Below are 19,888 nucleotides of genomic sequence, written 5' to 3' on the forward strand. Positions count from 1 at the left end.
AGACCAAAATCAGGATGGAGAGGAGTTTCAAAGATGCACAACAGTTTTTATAAGTAAAATTTTGCATGGAGAATTTTGATGATCGTATACAAGTTACAACGTGGTGAAATGCAGCTAACCATGACTCCCACGAACATGTGGACACAAAAACAGCCAAACAAACACCAGAACAGAGCTGGAGGGTGCGTGTTAGAAGAATGCGTCACGGCAACCAAAAATCAGATCAGCTCAGTTGGACCAACTGCAGCCGGACAAACATTCCCACACAAAGTTCCTCACCACCTGAGACACGCCTTTAACTTTTGTGACATTTCCAGTTCCTCCTTGCGCAATTCACACCGAGCGAAATATTTGTTTGACAACAAACCGAGACATGAAACAGTTGTGGGTGAGAAATTAGAAGAGATTCCTGAAGCATAGTATAACTTATGTTCACACAGTTCTGGGGAAATAATTTATTAGACCAGAGGGGGGAAAAAAAGATCAATACCAAGTTCATGTGGGACGACATTAAGTTCTTGATCCATTTAAAATAATATCCCTAAAATGCATTAGTTTGACAAAATGGAACCGTGAGAGTATCTGAGGTAACATTAACACAACCATAAGGGTTTAAGTACATGAGAAACAGTTCCTTTTTATTAACTGCTTTGTAGATGGAAAAAAAAAAAAAAAAAAAAATCACAGGCCTATCATGCAGGCTGCTCCACAGCAGATCCCGATCTTCATCCCGACCGACGTTCACACGGCAGCACCATCTTACACAGAGTGGAATCAGACTGCTTCTGAGCAGGCTTTTCCTGACAGTTTTGCAATACGCCAGCCTTCAGTGAGAACATCTTTCCTCCACCTAGTACATACATGTGCGGTTCTCGGACAGTTAAAAAAAAAAAAAAAAAAAAAGACAGAATAGTGGGGTCATACTTTTCCTGTTCTCTCCGGACACGTTCTTTTATGACACAGTGCATTGAGATGGCTGCAGTAGTGAAGTCTTTAAAAAACAAAAAAAAAAAACAAAAAAAAGCTTAAAATAATAATAGACTCAGGGTTTGTCAGTTTCAGGATGATGCGCCTAAGCCTGCGTTCCCAGAATGGGGGTGGGGGGAGGCAAAAACATACAGCAGCAAGTCTCAGTTCTCAGGGGCTGTGAGGCCAAGGTTACGTTAATATTGTAGGAAATCAAATAAATAGTAGTGAATAAAATGCATATGGGAGGCTAGTGTCATTAATTTAATTCAGGGTGACTAATGGCGGTGAAGGGGAATGTCCTGAAAGTACGAAGGAGGTACGATTCTTCGACTATTTGTTTTTAAAGATGTGTCCGTCATGGCCGCCACACGGCCATTTTGCACGCCGCCGACGGCACGCCTACATCCTCGGCAGTCCATAGGCTGAGTGTCACAGGGTCGAGGGGTCGGGGAGGCCCCTTGTCCTTACTGAGCATGCCAGGCAGCTGACGCAGACGGACTGCGCAGAGGTGGGCAGAACCTGAAGCAGAGGGGGTCCTGGACACTGTAAGATGCGGGGCTCATGTATTCGCAGTTCTGTATGGCCCCCGCCTCCTTCCTGTCCCATGTGAGTCAATCATTCGCTTGTTCTCTCCTCCCTCACCCCTGGCAGGTGCTACTGGCAAACCTCATTGGCTATGAGGCTGTCCTCTCCAGACGGAAACTCCCCATCATTGAGGCTATCTGCAGCATTTAACATTTCTTCGTCCTGCGAAGACCCCTGGCCGTCGTCTTCCTCGCTGCCTGCACCGGCCTCGTCCGAGTTGGGGTCCTGTAGTACTTGGGCGATGTACATCTGGTGGAGAGAACGAAGAGAAAGCTTTGTTAGGGTCAGTGGGAAGGCATCTTAGAAAGTTTAACGTTCTACCCACACCACAGCAAAAAGGATGCTTTAAATAAATCGTTACCAGTCATTATCTGACAGAAATTGTGACACAATGCAAAGAGAAATCACTCAAAATGTTCAGGTCCCACCACATTTCAGAAAGTCTGAAGGCTCACTTGATATTTAGGAATTGGCTTGAACACCAAGAAAAGATCGTAACCAACACTCACTGCAGTCTTGCTTGTAGGGGAGGTCGGCTCCACCTGGCCATTTTCCACCCCGTCCACCTCCTCGGTGATGGCGATCTGAGGGAGAGTACAGCTCTCAGAACATCTACATTCGTCTCACCTGCCCCCCCCAGATCTTGCAGTTAGCAGAGATAATCAACAGAAAGGCATTTGTATGCACATGAGCATTGGGGCCTGGTGAGAGGTGAAGCCACACCTTGTAGTTGTGAGCACTGAGGTACTTGAAGTGTCCGAAGCAGACATGGGAGAGGCACACGATGATGGTGAACACCAAGACGATCATGGTGACCACAGTTGTGGGCGCTGTGGGCCCTGTCAAAGACAACAGATAATACCACTGAGTGAGGCACAGAATCAGAAGGTACTCAAAGGTCACACTTTGTTCACTACTGCCTAGTGTGCCAGTCTAGTCAAAAGCCCAACAGCATCTTAAGGCGATAGACTGTCCAGTCTTGGGAGGCTTCGCTTACATCAGTGAAAATGCTGCAAATTTATTAGTTATGACAAAAATCACGACCCAATTCATTTGTTTATAAATATAAATCACATTAGAAACAACTAGTACTTTGAATCAGACAATTTACTTAAAGTAGTAATAAAATGAAACCCAAATTATAGTTTTTAAAGAGCTGTTCTGAGATAAGTTCATTGAGAAACAGGCTCATTGGCTATTAAATTGGTGATGCCATTGCAATAACACAATACACCAAGCCTTTGTGTTTAATATCCCTTTGGGAGCCAGTGACTGCATTTGCAATTGATAACAAAATGGCAAGAACAGAACTGAACGAGTCAGTCAAAAACATACACTTAATATAAAGAAAACATCTGTTTGGAAGATATATGCAGAAAGTGCTTGTCAATGGAGTTTTGTTATGAAACCAATAAATTTGCAGCATCGTTACAAAATTATGCAAGTGTGCCAGGCGTTGGGAAGCTGCCGACTTCTCGCCAAGATGCTGTACAAATGTATAACAAGCAGAAATTACCCAAGTATCATCTCAGAGAACAAGCACTTGTCTAACTATAATTAAGACCTCGAACGGAAACCCAACAGTCAAAAAACGCCCAACCGAAGGTAACTATGGGAACAAATGCACCAATCGGGTACGATCACCCAGCCCTCAGAAGCTCACCTGTGCGCACGGTGGAGAAGAAGAGCAGCCAAAAGAGGCAGAGGATGGGCGCGGCCACCACCTGATTGACTGCGCCAGAATGGATCTTCTTGTCCAGCTTAGAGGGCAGATAGGCGTAGTACATGTTGTACCTGTCCACCAGGTGCTTCAAAAGCATGTACATCAGTCCTGGAAGTGAGCAAGGATGGTAATCAGGAGAAGCTCAGCTGTTTTTTACCCACAATGCACTGTTTTAGATCTTACTCCTTCTAGGGTTCATATATAAGCAAAAATTTCACAGTAATATTAATGAGACCTTGGTTTGTACAGCAGTGTTTCTTAACCTAGCCCCCAGGGACCCGCAGACAGTCGTACCAGGAGTTAGGAGGTAAAAGCATGGACTGTCTGTGGGTACCCTGAGAAACGGGTTGGGAAAACTGTGCTAAAGAATTAACTTTCATTTGTATTTATAAATAATGATGCTCGTTTAAAGACAGACAGAACGGTGGATGATGGGTTCGAGGTGTCAAGGTTCACCGAAGGGGACGATGATGGGACAGGTGATGCTGTAGGTCATGACCACAGTGAAGATGCACATCATCCAGGCGTAGGCTGCCCCGAACTGGAACTCGTAAGCTTGGTGCTGCAGGACAGAAAGTGGCACGTTGGCTGAGGACTCGAGCACAAACGCTACCTGCGACTAGCTGTGGACAGAGGTGGCTTAATGGTTAGGGAAGCACACTTGTCATTGAAAGAATCTCCGACCAGCAAGGCATCACCGAGGTACCCTGAACAAGGTACCGCCCCCCCCAAGCACTGCTCCCCGGGCGCTGAATTAGCTGCCCCCTGCTACGTCACGATGTCACATATGGGTTAAATGCAGAGGACACATTTTTGTTGTTGTCTGCTGTGGTGTGTCAACACTGATCATCAAATTCAAAAAAATTATGAGAGTGACTTTTAACGTTTAGCGACAGATTCATTTTTCTGACAAAAAGGTTTGTCCTGTTAATGGTTGTTGATAGCTGGGGGTGGGGAGGTAGGGCAGTATAACAAACCTGCAAAAATGGAGATTATGCCTTTCTTTGGTATGACACAGAACAAGTTTGCCAAGTAAATCATGGTATTTCTGCTTGGTGCATTTCCTTATTTTGTGATACCTCTGTAAACAGGTACCCGCCCCCCCCATTCTGTGTCACATGACTTCCTATATTGACAAAACAATAACACCTGGCTCAGTTGAACAGAGACCATTTATCTTAACCCCTGTACCCAATACAAACACACACACACACACACACACACACACACACACACACACACACACACACACACACACACACACACACACACACACACACACACTTCTTTGCTGAGAAGTCCTTTGTTAAGGCCATCAAGTGTTTATGTTGCGCCTGCAGATCTAAAATATTTCGAATACTCCACATTTTTACGAAGCAAGACACGGGCAGCTCACCCTCTTGACATTGCGTCTCTCAGCTGCCGAGCTGGCCAGGCACAGACGGATCATGTACATGAGCAGGCCTGGGATGCGTAGCAGATCCATGGCGTTCCCGATGAAGGCCGAAGCGATGACGTAGTTCACGAAGAAGGCGCCGTTGTCTGGGAGGAAGACGCACCTGCAGAAGACAGGCTGGTAACCGGCAGCTCCTGTATGTATTATGCTGGAAGCAGCTTAAAAAAATCTTTTTCCTACATGTTCTGCGATTCTGGACTCAAACCCTAATGTGAACTGGGCCCATAAGTGTGTAGAATTGGCTTGAAGAATGTCTTAAAGGGGCAACATCTTCTTTAAAATGCCACAAGTAGGTTGGTAGTGATTGAAACAGGAAGGCTAAATGGGATTTTACTCACTCTAGTCTGACTTTACCATCCTCCACCAACTTCTTGTCAAACAGCCACCGGAAAAAGTAGTCAAGACTGCATTTATGAGATGGAAAAAAAGGACACACAAACAGAAAAATTAATTTCTACATCTATAATGAGGTTGTAGCATGATTTTTGACTTTAAAAATAGTACGAAGGGTAAGTTCTGCATCGACGCCAAGAGACGGAGCACCAGGTGTTGCCGTAGCTGTTCTGAGCAGGTCGGCAGTACCTGGTAAGACCAAGAGAGGGCAGCAGTAGGACCATGATGATCAGGAACGTGTAGCACTTGTGCATGGTAGTCCTGTTCTCCCCCGATCTGTAATGGAGATGTAGAGATGACATGCCACAATGTGAAAAAGCAGAAGTTCTGGAACAAATATGTCCCAGTGAGACTTCGGGGCCGATAAAAACCTCTGTTTTCTATTGAAACCCAGCGTTTGTGAACAAAGCCTACCTGGTCCAGTGGGCCTGAAAGAAGGCAGAGTAGTAGACGATGGTGGGGAGCAGTGCAGAGAACGACCACAGCAGGAGGGTGGGGAAAAACTGCGTGATGATGGGAGTCTGCAGAAGACAGGGACACACGTGGGTGCTCAGTTACGCTTTAGTTTACTTAAGGAGCTCAGAGAAGGGACTCTCTCAGCAACATTAAGGTACGATCAAAAATCCAAAACATTCAGAAATTCAGATACGAAGATCTGGATGAATAAACCACATGAGCCCATTAGCAGGAAGAGATTCAGCTTACATTAAGGTACTCCACAGGCTTGGTGACGTTAAACTTGTCCATGGTGGAGATGATGATGGCCGGGGTGGTGAGGAAGAAGAGCAGGAGGAAGAGGACACAGTTGATGACGAAGCAGCGCAGCCACCAGGAGATGCCACCCACAGATAAGTGCTCCCTGGAGTTCCGGAAGGAGGTGGCGGATCCAGCCAATCAGATGCATTTTCACAACGTCATCATTTTGGAATGTGAGTATTAGGAAACCATAAGAGGTCGACCTGGAGTCCGAGGCAGTGCTGGGGAGGCAGGTGGCTTACCAGTAGACGTTCTGTGGGTCGGGTGCGTAGGTCACGGTCCAGTTGGGGACATGCAGGTGCTCACTGAAGGAGGAGGTCTGGGGCCCCCCCTGGCAGGTGCAGCCCTGGCACTGACAGGCATTAAAGTCTTTCAGAACCCTGGGGGGGGGGGGAGACATTGGGATCAGGAAGAGTTCACCCAGGAGACACTTACACTAATAAACCCACTTTGACACTCTGCAGTTGGTATGAATTTCCCCCCCCCAAAGTAAATTGCGATGCAGTTTTAAATCTCAAATACAATTTATCTACCCCAGCATGTTTGTGACATGGTCAGGCCGCAAATTTTATTTTATTAATTTTTTCTGACTCATAAACGAGTGGACATGCAATTTGCAAAAAATGCAAATGGTGCACTTTAGGCAGGATTTTTGCGCAGACTTTAAAAACTAAACGTGGAGAGTGCATTTTCATTTCATTTTTTGCAGAAAATACCTCCCCATAAACAAGTCAGTTAACATGACAACCAAACATTTGATTACAGCAATCCCCTGAGATGCGGCTAGGCGATGTCTGCAGATGGATCCCGGCCAAAATTCCACAGGAATGCTTGGTTGTGATAAGAGAGAGAATTACGATGTTTCAGTTACCGTTTCGCGGACTCAGACAGCAAACATTTGTGCTCCCTGAGCTGAGAGGGAGCAAAAACCTGCACTGTCTGCAGGTCCCCAAGGACCGGATTGGGAATCACTGAACACTGCTGCTGCTAAACAGTGTTGCTATACTAAACAGGCCGGTGCCAGAAATGCAGCAGTAGGACATGCAACTTGCCTGGCGGTCATGGATTCGTTCTGAAAGGTGACAAAGGCCATGCCCAGTGGCTTGGTGTTGACATTATCCCTCTCATTTTTGTACTCTTCCTTCAGCTTGGCCTCCAGCTGTGTGTAATAACTGACAGCTTCCACCTGACAGCAATCAGAATGAAAATAAGGTAGAAATAGGAGCAGGGCCCTTTTCACGGCTAAAACTTTGTGAGAAATGGAAATGACTTAATGAGACTGCAGAGCTAAACAGGATGCGTTCTCTTCAATGGTTTTCCATTTTTACCGGGGGGGGGGGGGGACCCAAACCACAGAAGAACAGTTATCATAACGGAACAGCAACCTGCATTTTATAGTTCAAATGGACTCTGCAGTACCAAAAATCAAGCAGGGGGGGTGGGGCCTAATGGCTTTGATGTCACCAATTTTGACTTGCATTTATGATGAGTACTTTCTGCTCACCAAATCCAAAGCACATGCTGCAGGAAGACAGACAGGCAAAAAACAAAAACACAGAAACCAACAACCACACAAACTAATAAACACACAAACAAATGAAGAAAGAAAAAAAAAAACACAGAGGAAAACTGCAATGGGTTGTGGCTCATGAGCCCCATGAAAGCTGGGCCTCACCGGCTGGCAGTTCCCCACGGCGCAGCAGCAGAGGTGCCCGCATGGCCTGGGGTTGATCATGGCGAGTTTTAGCGATCGGTTATTCAGATCCAAGTAGTACTTCTTGCTTCGCTCAGCCTTCTTCCTGTAGACCACACCCACTGGTCAGCCCATTGCCCAGGGCACAGGCCCCACCCACACCAACATGCCACACCTATACCCATCCTCCTGAGTGTTTCACATATCTCTACAACTGTCTTAAGGAATCCCCAATGATGACTGGGAAATTGAGCAGACCTGGGACCAATCAGCATAATTGTATTGGTGGTCATAAAAAGCAAACCCAGGTTGGGTGGGAGAGAACAGTGAACCTCTACGACTTGGAGACCTACATATCTGCTCTCTCTTATTAGGCTGTGATCCAACACATCAACCACGCACAACCATACATGGCAAGGATATCAAGGAGAGGGGTAAAGACGAGACTTTGACTGCAGTGATGGCGGCAGCAGAGACGGCGGTGAGTGGTACCTGTCCGAGCTCAGGGACATGAGCTTGGCCACATTGTAGCAGATGCGAGCCTCCAGCACTGTGCAGTTCTCGTAGGCGTCCCTGTGCCAGAAACACAGTGTTAGCAAACTGGAAAGACCCCGGCAAGTACGCTTAAGCCACCCTACCATCTTCCTCAGTGATGTCACAGATAAGGGAAGTCACATGATCAGCCACCTCTTATTTACTAATCACATGTAATGTCTGTTAGACAATCTAAGCTCTCTTAGATATTACTGAAATAAAAGCAGAACATATAATTTTATCCAGATAAACAAGTTGTCACATTAACTGAACTACAACACTGATACATAGCCGTGTCAAAATACAATCCTCTCATTCGTAAAACAGTAGTAAATATTCTTTGCTCCTTATCGCCATTTTGTTATTCAAGAGTTAAAAAGACAATCAGGGACTAAGTGAATAAGACAATTCAAATTTTATGCAATAAGAAATTAAAGTGAATTTTCTATTAATTATTCAGTTTAGGAGGCAATGTCAGTTAAATATATTCCAAATTAAATGGACTTGGACAGCTCAATCAAGTCTAATTAAGGATGCATAGTAAGAGCCAGGGGGAGAGAAACAGCCCCCTCCTAAGAAGGAGAATAAAAACATTGGCTTTGCCTCTCTCAGGACTTGAACGATGCCAAATATTCAGCCGTGCACATCACAAAGTTACAGGGGCTCACGATGGCAGTGATAATCCTGCATTAATTACTTGTGTTTACTGTAAACGGGCAGCACAGCTGGAAATGCGGACTTTCATTTCACTCCCAAAGCGCATTTCATATCTTAATTAGCACCCAACTCAATTATAACCATTATAACATAATTCTGTAGCACCAAAATCCAGGAGGTTTACACTTGCAGTTACTATAAATATCATGATTATTATAATACAGTCTATTTACTTCCAATGGAACCTAAAATAGGAACGTGTCACAATACAACAGTCAGCCTTTATCCTGCATTTAAAACAATTTTCTGTGGATATTGGAAGTTACCCTGTGATTACGAAAAATGACAGTTCTATCAAGTGGAATTAACACATATCAGCAGGCTATACACAGCTATGAATTATGGGAAAGTAGATCCACCTTCTGAGTCACATCATCATACACTGACCCCGCCGCTCTGCACCACAGCGAATGGTTCAAAAACCGTTTATAGTCCGGCAGACAGAAGCATGAAGTGTCCCCGCGAGAGAATGGAAGTGAGCGCGCTTGAGAGGATCATACTGATATTTCCAGAGTTTCATTTGCGTTTTATACAGGACAAGTTTGCAGTTCTGCAGCCTTAAGATCCGGGTAAAAATCAGTCATTCCAACGTGCCCCTGATTCCATGCATATTATTTCCACATAATACGCCTCATGTCGTTTCCTGTCATTTTCCTGGTGCACAGTACGCAGTCCTGCATGAAAATTAAATTACATCATAATCTAATGGTCTATCAACAAGATAACAGCCGTTTTTAGGGCCTTAAGCAGGAAGTCGCCTTTACTGGAATTCGCTACAAAATATTCACAGAAAATACTGCTCGTCTTGTTCAGGGAAGCCTGTCAGGAAGTTCCTCACTAGTATCATTAAACAGTATCAGCCATACATGAAAACCATTAGACATCGAGAAGACACCTGTCATTTTAATACCCGTTCATTATCAACTACTGCCATCTTCCATTAGTGCTTACATCAGGGCTGTTTAAATCACGGTTCTTGAGGGCTGAGCCTGCTGGTTTTCCAGCCTTCCTTTACCTGTGAGCCAGGTGTGAAGCCTCTGGCCAATCAGAATCAGTAATTATTAAACCAACTACCTGGGAGAACTGAAAACAAGGCCAGGATTTGGAATCGAGGGCCAGATTTGAAGAGTCCTGGTTTACGTGCTTAAACCTGAAGATTCAGAGTCAGCAAAATCCGTCATATTTAAGTTACTGGTTCATACAGAGTCTCTCTCACGGCCATCTTAAAATGCAGGTGGTGACTGAAGTAAAAGATCGGAGGAAAACGGAAGAATCCCGACACAAACAGAACCCGAGGCCTGAACCAACCTCACACTGCAGCGGCTGAGAAGCGAGATCCATGCGCTGCCCTCAGACCCCCAAGGGCAAGCATGAGCCCTTCATCTACTCACTCAGACCGGGCCTCTGGGACACGCACGCTCACTGCGAGTTCTCGGGGACTCACTCAAAGTGCCGCTTAAGTTCGGGCTCCTCGGCGTATTTGGAGATGCCGTTAATAAACAAGGTTCGCTTCACCTAGAAAAGAAGACGACGACATCAATAAGACACTGAGCTGAGCTCCACCCGCCTCCACAGCACAGTGCCTATTCGGGGACATAGGCGGCCGCCTAGGGCGCCCCCGTGAACTTCGGCCCACACTCTTGACATTAATTTATCACCATAAAAAACCTTTTCCTGTGTCAGAGATCAGACTCCACAAACATTGCCAGGTCTTTAAGCAGGCAGAGGGGTAGATGACCAGCCCGATTCCCACTACGGTGCCACATCAAGCAACAAAGCAGTTAAGACCATCATCCATCCGTTAATTAGGTAAAGATCAGGGGAGTGTCTCCCAGATGGGTGCGCCCTGGACGGTCCACCTTGGATGAGGTCATACCTGGCTCACCATGACAACAGGGGCCATATTAAATGATTTTCTTCATGTCACATAAAAACTGTAACAATACGCTTTTCAAAATTTTACTGAAAATATACCATTTTTTTTTTTAAAGAAGACCAGGAGAAATAAATGGAATTAGTGTAATTGTGTTTAACTTAACGTACATATTTATTTATGTTAAAAACTGGGTAAAAACACGGTCATATTTATATTTAACAGCATTTTTAATTATTTTAATTATCTGGGCCAATAACATTAGCTTGGTAGACCAGTAATGGCCCGCAGTCTAAATAAGGGCTTCAAACGCACGACACGATTCTTGCTGGCGAGTGTGAGTCTCGGCTCACCAGGTCGTCCTCTTTGTAGTGCATCTTGGAGGTGTGACGCCTCATGCTGTAGACCGTCAGCAGCAGGTACAGGAAGGCGAAGGTCGTGTGGAGCCACAACAGATTGTCCCTGCACAGGATGACAGGGAAATCAGCCCGACTCGTGGCGCTCCGGCAAGTTCCACACGAGTCTGCTAAACCTGCGGGCGCCCTTTCAAGTATGACCCAGCGCTGCCCTCACCCTGATTTGAGGTTGGCTATGGTCGTCCTCCCAAAGCTGTATGCGTTGTTCTCTGTTTGATGGGGAGGGAAAAATAAATGAAAGCGTTAGACGGTAACAGGCAAATTTCAATCATTCCTGCCTCAGGGCTTTCAAGTTCCGTACTATAATAGGAATGGTAAATAAAGCAGGCAGGGTACTGGGTAGTGGCTGAATGATCCATTCAGAAATTAAACATGCACCAATATTCCCCCGTCTCTTCAGGAATGTCTCTCTCATTGAGGACTTTTACATCCACAACAAAAACACAGTGCGAAAACCCATGAGGTTTAGTTACCGAAGCCAGAATAATATATTATAATAATAATAATAATCCATCCATCCATTTTCCAAACCGCTTATCCTATTGGGTCGCGGGGGGTCCGGAGCCTATCCCGGAATCAATGGGCACGAGGCAGGGAACAACCCAGGATGGGGGGCCAGCCCATCGCAGGGCACACTCACACACCATTCACTCACACATGCACACCTACGGGCAATTCAGCAACTCCAATTAGCCTCAGCATGTTTTTTTTGGACCGTGGGGGGAAACCGGAGTACCCGGAGGAAACCCCACGACGACACGGGGAGAACAATAATAATAATGATAATAATAAAAATAATAATTACACAAAAACTAAACAAGTCCTGCTTTAAGTACTTTACTGGTCAATTTCTTGGAAGTCAAGAGTTCCAACAGCCAGACAACCACAAGCCACCAACTCACCCAGCAAGTCTCCTGAGAAGTTGACGGGCAGTACGATCCCCACAGACAGCACGCCCACCACCACCAGCAGCCCGATGATATGGCGCTGGAAGGACAGGTAGTGGACCGCGTCCTCGCCGCATTTGTCTCTGATCTCCTCATCCCTGAGAATGGGGCGGGGCAGGAAGACGGGGGGCGGGGCAGGAAGACGGGAATTATTCATAATGGGAGATCCTGCATGCCTGCATGCACATTAGTCATAGAGAGTCAAGAAGTATTCTACTGATAAAAATCATCAGTGGATACTGTCATGCAGTTTGAATTTTAAACAGTTCTGTCAATTCCATCCATTCATTAATGCCCAGTAGTTTACTGGGCATTGAACTTGGGGCAAAGTACGTACCCTTAAGCAGATCTTTGACCGTTATGGGTCATGAGCAACACAACCAGCTGTGAGAAGCCTACCTCACCAGGCATGAAAATGTTAAGTACACCATATGCATTTTGGTTTAGAAGTGACACTTGCACTCTTCTTCATTTTAAGGGCACTTTGGGTGAAACCTTTAATACAGACTCAGACTGGCCAATATGCTCCATCAAGGCAACAGGTTTCAGTCTAGTCTCTGTCTAGCATTCGCACCACGGCCAGGCTACTCACTTTATCCGGAATATGGCCGTCAGCCAGGCACAGAAACCCTGTGGCAGGAAAGAGAGAGTGTTAAATACTAACAAGACCACAGGCTGGCTAAGAAGCACAACTCAACAACTTCCTTTTAGGTTTATGTCACCATGTGCAACCAGATAACATCTGAAAAGAAAATTGTCAAACTGAAGATCACAGTCTGGCTGAATCAGGAATCAGAGTAAATTACTCCAAATTAAGGAATTCACCCCCTCCCAGCCCTAGGAGATGAACATGTCAGCTTGCTAAGCTGGGTCATCTGACTTTCTGTCACAGTACGCCCCCTAAATATAAAGCCCGCCGTGTACTACATTCCTGAATCCTGTGACTTTAAAAATGTCATCCAGTCATTTGCTGCTTGAGCGCTCAGAGGCAGCAAGAGAAGCCATTTCTCACATTCCAGCCCGTGAGCTTGATAAGGAAAGCGGGGAGCTCCCCGAAGTGTTCGCTCATTCACGGTGAAATGGTCGTCTTTACCTTCCGAGGATGACAAGGATCCTCACTGCTTAGCACCACCACAGAGGACCTGTACATCCCCCCAGTTCTAACACACATCAGAGCCACTGGCTACCAGCAACTCTACTGAAATGACCCCCTAGGTAGATTATGCTGACTGGGGGAGTTCAATTAATTTTACTATATTGCTCAGTGCCTGCTGGCTACCCAGAGATTAATCTCGATCTTGTGGGAGGGGTTCCATGTCATGGGGGAGGTCTATGAGGCAGCTGGTGAGACTGGGGCGTCATAACTGGGGCGAGGGGCCAGCTATTGTCTGGAGACTCCACGGTGTGTGAAATAACCATTGATCCTTTGAATGTTTGTATAATATAAGGAGGCCTGCCTTTCCCTCTACAATCAAAATATACACCTGCTGTCCCAGAAGGGCTACCTAACAGCACATTAAACACAGACCACAAACACAGCACACAGGCATGACAATTTCCACAGCAACGATATTGCAATTTGCAATCAAATGCATGCATCATGCAACGGTATTGGGAGCAAAGGGAAATAAGGCTTGTCATTCCGCATAGCTGGTCTAATAAAACTACATGAGAGCAGCATTATAATAACAAACATGCCTGGCAGGGAAGCAGAGGCACTAAGAAGGTTAAACTTACATTATCTCTCAGGTCGTAGTCGACGGAGCTCGAGACTGATGTCAATCGCTCATAGCGGTCGGGTGTCTGAAGGGCGGAGGCCACACTGAGGGTGGAGAGAGGGAGAAGATCAAGGAGGCCATTTCTGAGGTGACGGAGCTCCCGGATGGGCACTGTGTGGGATGTGCATGGTACCACGTTCCTGTTGCAGAACTGAAGTCTGACTAGACGGCACTTAAATCGTCTGAGAAACTTCGATTCTGGGCAGGAACAGAGGTCTGAGAGAGACCCAGAGCTTTAGTAAATCTGGAACTGGCATCTTCAGCACATGCCTACTAACCATTAATAAACCCACAAACATTCTTCTAAGGCAGCACGCTGTAACCCACACAGGTCCATTTTGGGCAGCTCAGAAACAAACCCTACAGTAGATCGACGTACGAATGAGGCGACGGCCAACATCTCGCGATGCAGTTAGACCCGACAAGCAGGGGGCAGGAAAGGTGTCTGCCCCCCCGTCGCCCACAGACAGGTTTTAGAAGAGTCCGTTAGTCCTTAGACATGCCCCTGAAGACCGAATCAGACACCACAGGCCCACCACCCATCACCAGAACCATAGCCAGTGTGCAGTTTGGATGAACACCAATCACAGCTGTCTGGCAGATGTTACTCTGCAACTAACACCTACCTATATAGTCCTCTTGACAAGAGTAACAGAACTGATCTAACAAAATCTACCTACATTACATAATATACTGACGGCAGGCTGCCCACTTGTACATATAAGGGCCAATCCAAGAATGCTTTGCAACACTGAATATGACAAATGTAGTCACTGGATTGTATATTAAAAGGGAAGAAATGCCACAATCAATGGACAACGCTACCCAGAGCTCCCTGGGGTTAAAGACAATCTCTGTAAGAAGCAGAGAAGCATTGTGGGATAGCAACAGAGCTCCAAACCGTGAGAAGGCCGTGGGAGAGCTCAGGGTAGGTGGTCCATGTTCACACAACCAAGGGGATAATGCGGTCAACTAGATGTCCTTTACCTGTCCACAGGGGCATCCAGGCCCTGGGAGTCATTTGGCTGGCCCGCAGAGTCATGAGAACACATGCTTCCAAGAGAATTAACGAATTAATTAAAAACCGACACTGCGGGAAAAGCTGCAGGACAGAAAGTTCACATACAGAAGGCTTAAAGTCCTTGCTCTCTGAGCACTGTGATCAGTGGCAAGAGGAAGCTGAAGAAGGAAGAGCATGTGAGCGAGAGAAAAGGAGAAAGAGTGAGAGAGATGCTCTCCGACAGTCCACACAGATAGTCTGGAGGAGAAGAAAGGGTTAAAGGCACCCAAAAGGACAAGGAGCAGAGCTGCAGGAAAGACAGCAGAGATGTTTGCATATAAAGACAAAAAAAAACAAAAGGAAAAACATACTATTCCCGTTCTTCCAGGCCATTGTTCCGCAGCCTTCAGAGGAAAACAGAATAAGAGGGGAAATTAGTTTCATATCAGGACTAAAGACACATTTCAGACAGAGTGTCGGACCTCCTTGGTAACAGCATCAGCATAACAAAGCCATACAGGAGACTCCGATCGGCTCCGAATGGCTACTGCCATGGGCACATCTGTGAACTCGCTGATACCCCCCCCCCCTCCAAGAGTGCGCCTTAGAGAACAAAGGTCAGTTTGTTCGTAGGTTGGGAGGGGAGACCGATCATTGGCCCCAATGCAGGAATCAAGACGCTGTTAATTTCAAGGCAGTCAAAGTTCCCGTTTGATTGACAGATCCCTGGAGTTGCTGTGGGACCAACGCTTCACATTCTGCGTTTCTATTGGTCCTCAGGCTGCCAGCACATAATGTGCCATCTGTCAGTCATCCAATGAGGCGAAAGGGGGCCGAGCATGTTGAAGCTAAAGGATGCTAACAGTGGCGTTACGGCAGGGGACTGTTAGCCAGGGCTAACAAATGAGGGCATTTGGACCGACTGCGATTTGGAGCCATCGAGCCACTGTCACCACCAGGGGTCAGCAGTCTGTTCTATACTGTCAACGTGCCTATAAAAGTCCTGACAGTATTTGGAGGCCTTGGTACGTCAGTGAGAGTGCAGCCATCTCCCCGGCTTCCTGGAAGCCTTAAAGTGCAGCTCGTAAAAAGGCTACATTTATATTGCTGGCCGGAACCATAGAGGCTCTGGGACGGGGGGGGGGGGGGGGAGAGCATGATTGGCAAGGATCTCAGCTAGTGTACGGCAGGAAATGTATGTGGCTCCTCTCTGCCCCCCCAGAGGAACCTTTGGGGGGGGGGGAGTTATGATGAAATCATTTAAAAATATGATTAGAACTTTTATTTTATTTAACAGAACACTCTGGTAAGTGGGTTCAATGGGCTGCCCACTCGGATCGCCGAGACAGCTGCCTAGCATGTAGCCGCTTGGCGCGCACCCTCTCGCAGTGCCACCCACTTCTGCAGTCTCTCTCTTATTTGTTTTCAGCAGTCCTACCTGTCGGCGTCGGTGACCAGCGCAAGTCGGCCGTAGTCCCAAGCCACCTTCCTCAGGATGGAGAACACGAATAGCAAGCCCTGGAGGGGAGGGGGGAGGGAGGGGGGTCACCAACCAAAAAGTGTCAGCGGGGAAGACGCCACCCATCCTGCAGTGAATCTCTGCCACTCCGAGAAAAGTAAATCCTTGTTAGTCACAGCTAGCGGAGCAGAATCAAGCCTGAAAATCGACAGTTTAATGACATGACTGACTTTCACTGTTCTAGACTAACTAACAAACTAAACTGAAGCACAGGAGTGTGCGAGGACATCAACAGTCACTGTCAAAAGACATTTTCAAGGATGGTGGTGCTCCCTGAACACACATTGGGGATAAGACCCCAGACATTACCCACAGGCGTTTCCTGATTGGACAGGAAACCTCACCGCCTGGGTTAAAGGTCAGACTTTAACACCCTCCCTCCACCAATCCCACAAGCTCCAAACTTTCACCTCTCATCTACAAGGGAGGACCCGGCTCGTGGGAGAATGGAGAGATGCTTGTTTTTTCATAAGAACGTGCAGATCTTCTCCAAACAGACCATGAGAAACCAGCACTGCGCAGAAGTGAAACTCAGGGCTTAAATCAGACTTAAAAAAAATGCCCCAGCCTTCTAATTTTGAGCCTAAGGTAAGAAACCCTACAAGTTAAACAGGTTTGAGCCTAGATTTTAAATCGGCACGCGCTTCACAGCAGCCAAGCTGACAGGACTCCAGAACGATGACTAGCAGAAAAACTATCGGCACAAAACAAAATACCCAAACTTAAAGGTTTCTTGGGCAGAAATACATTTATCAGCCTACAAAAGTGTGTATGTGTGTTTAAACGAAAAAAAAAAAAAATCCTGGCAAAGTGCACAAAGACACGAGTTCATCACCTTGGCGACGAAACAATCCTCTCCCAGGTTGGCACGGCCTTCACAAGCACACAGTCACGAGACTAACAGGTAAATGCTGAAATAACACGGGCAGGATGCAGACGTCTGCACGTGACCATGTAGTCACCACATGCGTGTCTAAGTAGCTGTGTGTTTAGGTGGTGTTTTTTTAAACAGACATGTGGCTGTTTTCTTATTTGCGACTGCCGTCGATCTTACTTAAATGACATGGACACATGGCTGAGCACCACACCCTAAGAGTCGGAGATATGTGGGCTGTCTGGCCAAGCCACCATTTTATTGGTTACCAAAGCCCCCCTCCCCCATTTAATGCATGGGACAATTTTAACCATATTTACAGCTGGATATTTTATTGAAAGGCATTACGGTTGAGAGCAAAATGCTGAAAAAAAGTACAAAAGGAAGGGAAACCTGCAGTCCTATTAACCACCACGCCACCTGCTGGCCATACATTCAGGCCTGCCCCCCTGCAGATTATACAAGGAAAGAGGTGACTGAGAACGTCCTCCCCCCCCCAGGTCAGCTGACTCACCAGGAAGCACATGAAGTCGAGGGCGAGCACTGTGGGCACGCCCCCGAAGGGAAGGCCCTGGAGCACCGTGCTGCGAATGCGCGCGCCAAAGCAGTAGTCCATGGAGCCATTGTTGGAACAGCCTGGTCCGGTGCAGGGCTCCTCCGACGTGACCACGCCCCCAGCCACGCCCACCACCAGAATTGCCACGCCCAACATTCTCACTGCTGCATACTTCACACCTGCATGAAAGAGGAGGGGGAATGGCTTAGAGCACACAGAGGGACGAGACACAATCCAGCTCCAGCGATTTTAATCTATTCAGGGTAGGAAGGGGGATGCCTGGTTTACATGCCACCCGACTGAAAATTGGTACTAAATAGGGAACAAAACTAAATAATTATAAGGCGCCTGACATCAAAAACATCCTCTCCAGGAGAACACTGCCCATAACCATTAACCATTTTGCAATAACTGGGTTACAGAGCACACTGCTCTCCGCCCCTTAGAAAGCCCCAACTAGGGCATCTTTAGAAGGCTCCATGTCCAAAGGTACATGCCTGTTCTGCTCTGTAAACAGCCCTCACGCACGTGTAGGCGCACTGGGTACCAGCACCTCCCAGCTTCAACTTCCCGGGGAGCTTCCTGGGAGCTTGCCTTTGGTCTCATTACGAAAGACACTTCCGCACACTAAGACCACAGATGAAATTTCGACGGCAAATTCTCCCTGATTTATTACCAGCTTAAAAACGGCTTTAATGTGGCAGCACTTTAGAAAAGGTCAGCCGACAAAATAAGAAGCCACTGGACTCTCAGCCCTTCAAATCTGCAGAACAACCTCAAGCTGAGATTTAATTTCCTGGGGAGAAAACATCCCCACAGCTAGAGCCCTTGATCCTAATCTTAACATCATTAACCCATATGGCTCATCAAACTGTCCAAGGCCTGGATGACTAGCCAGATCTCGTCACCACTCATCCTCCTAGGAGAAGACGTACATACAGTCAGTTTGGCTTCCTTAAATGATGGAAACATGGAAGAAAGCCCAGAAATGGACTTCGCTGGTCTAGAAGCACCAAAGGGGTCGGAATCTCATACATGGAGGAGTTCCATACACCATGGGGGTGTTACTGAAGATGGGCCCAAGTCAAGGCAGAACATCCGACAAAAACCAGCTGCAAACATGAGTGGTCTCTTTCCTGTTCCGAACCAAAGTTCAAAGGAGAGTTGACTAAGTCTGTAGCACAAAATTGACCAACCAGTACCGACACGGGGAATCCATCGGCCCGGCGCTACGAGTCAATGGCAGACCAGAGGATCGGATGCAACAGGAAATACGAAGCCCACTGGGAGGAAACTGTTCATCTCACTGTACAGTGAGACTGTCACAAACTGTAAATGAAGGCTTGCAGACATCGCGGGTAACCAACGTTCTCATGTCTAACCACTAGCAGTGCCGATGAGTGTAAGTGACTAGCAAGAGGGGTAATTAGACTTTGACAGTGGTGTTTAAAACAGTCCGAACTAACTTAATGGGAGAGAGGGAAAACTGGTGAACAAGTCTGGGAGTGACAGAGAGGGAACTAGAGTCTCATCTACCAAAAGTAGGGACAGGGCAGGGACCAAAGGTATCATTCGGTGACATTATTTTTAATACATGTAACCACGTAAAGTGAGATTTAATTACTTATTTTCCTGAAAGTATGATCAAACCAGTTCGGGGGTTAACGCCAAAGATGATGTTAAAATCCAAACGCTACCAGAATTGTCCAGAAGGAGACATGGACTGAGACGAACCTGCAAGTTTAATTACTTCAATGCCAACCAAACTGCACACGCTTTAGACAAACAGTTTGTTCAGCTCAGGTGCGTCCCGTAGCGCCTCGTAATTTGCCGTCCCTGGTAAACACCCGGTCGGTGATGCGGCTTGACTCCTCACACAGAAACTCACCGACACAGCTGCAGGCCACGTAATCCTGAACAGGGACAGACTTGCCCACACAGCGTCGCGCTGACACACGCAGGCGCAGTCACAAGACAGCTGGGGCTGCTCTGTCAAAAGCGTGGGTGGAGCCCAGCCTGGGGTGGGGGTGGGGAGGTTCATTCCAGGACGATCCCGGATAGAAAACAGCTCCGTCCTCTTTATCCACGACTCCCTTCTC

General features: G+C 46.9%; 1 protein-coding gene across 5 annotated transcripts in view; it reads right to left on the reverse strand.

Moving 5' to 3' along the window:
- Nucleotides 1-25: 25 nt before the first annotated feature.
- The window catches only part of tmem63ba (transmembrane protein 63Ba), a 23,475-nt gene continuing 3,612 nt past the window's right edge, over nt 26-19,888 (reverse strand). For 3 of the 5 annotated variants that reach the window (XM_049006847.1, XM_049006846.1, XM_049006848.1), the window contains 24 exons: nt 17,748-17,968; nt 16,279-16,358; nt 15,212-15,244; nt 14,828-14,893; nt 13,800-13,884; nt 12,655-12,692; nt 12,018-12,160; nt 11,273-11,324; nt 11,053-11,161; nt 10,271-10,341; nt 8,068-8,148; nt 7,558-7,681; nt 6,935-7,068; nt 6,125-6,262; nt 5,832-5,985; nt 5,541-5,647; nt 5,316-5,402; nt 5,072-5,137; nt 4,674-4,836; nt 3,734-3,839; nt 3,218-3,385; nt 2,278-2,393; nt 2,064-2,138; nt 26-1,803 (listed from right to left, as the gene is read on the reverse strand). In XM_049006847.1, coding sequence (XP_048862804.1) covers nt 1,624-1,803; nt 2,064-2,138; nt 2,278-2,393; nt 3,218-3,385; nt 3,734-3,839; nt 4,674-4,836; nt 5,072-5,137; nt 5,316-5,402; nt 5,541-5,647; nt 5,832-5,985; nt 6,125-6,262; nt 6,935-7,068; nt 7,558-7,681; nt 8,068-8,148; nt 10,271-10,341; nt 11,053-11,161; nt 11,273-11,324; nt 12,018-12,160; nt 12,655-12,692; nt 13,800-13,884; nt 14,828-14,893; nt 15,212-15,244; nt 16,279-16,358; nt 17,748-17,945 — 2,574 coding nt within the window. In that variant the 5' untranslated portion in view covers nt 17,946-17,968 and the 3' untranslated portion in view covers nt 26-1,623. The remainder of the gene's footprint in view (nt 1,804-2,063; nt 2,139-2,277; nt 2,394-3,217; nt 3,386-3,733; nt 3,840-4,673; nt 4,837-5,071; nt 5,138-5,315; nt 5,403-5,540; nt 5,648-5,831; nt 5,986-6,124; nt 6,263-6,934; nt 7,069-7,557; nt 7,682-8,067; nt 8,149-10,270; nt 10,342-11,052; nt 11,162-11,272; nt 11,325-12,017; nt 12,161-12,654; nt 12,693-13,799; nt 13,885-14,827; nt 14,894-15,211; nt 15,245-16,278; nt 16,359-17,747; nt 17,969-19,888) is intronic. The other 2 variants (XM_049006849.1, XM_049006850.1) reach the window with 2 other exon arrangements.

This window comes from Brienomyrus brachyistius, chromosome 3 (assembly GCF_023856365.1).
Source record: "Brienomyrus brachyistius isolate T26 chromosome 3, BBRACH_0.4, whole genome shotgun sequence".
In the NCBI taxonomy this organism is placed as follows: domain Eukaryota; kingdom Metazoa; phylum Chordata; class Actinopteri; order Osteoglossiformes; family Mormyridae; genus Brienomyrus; species Brienomyrus brachyistius.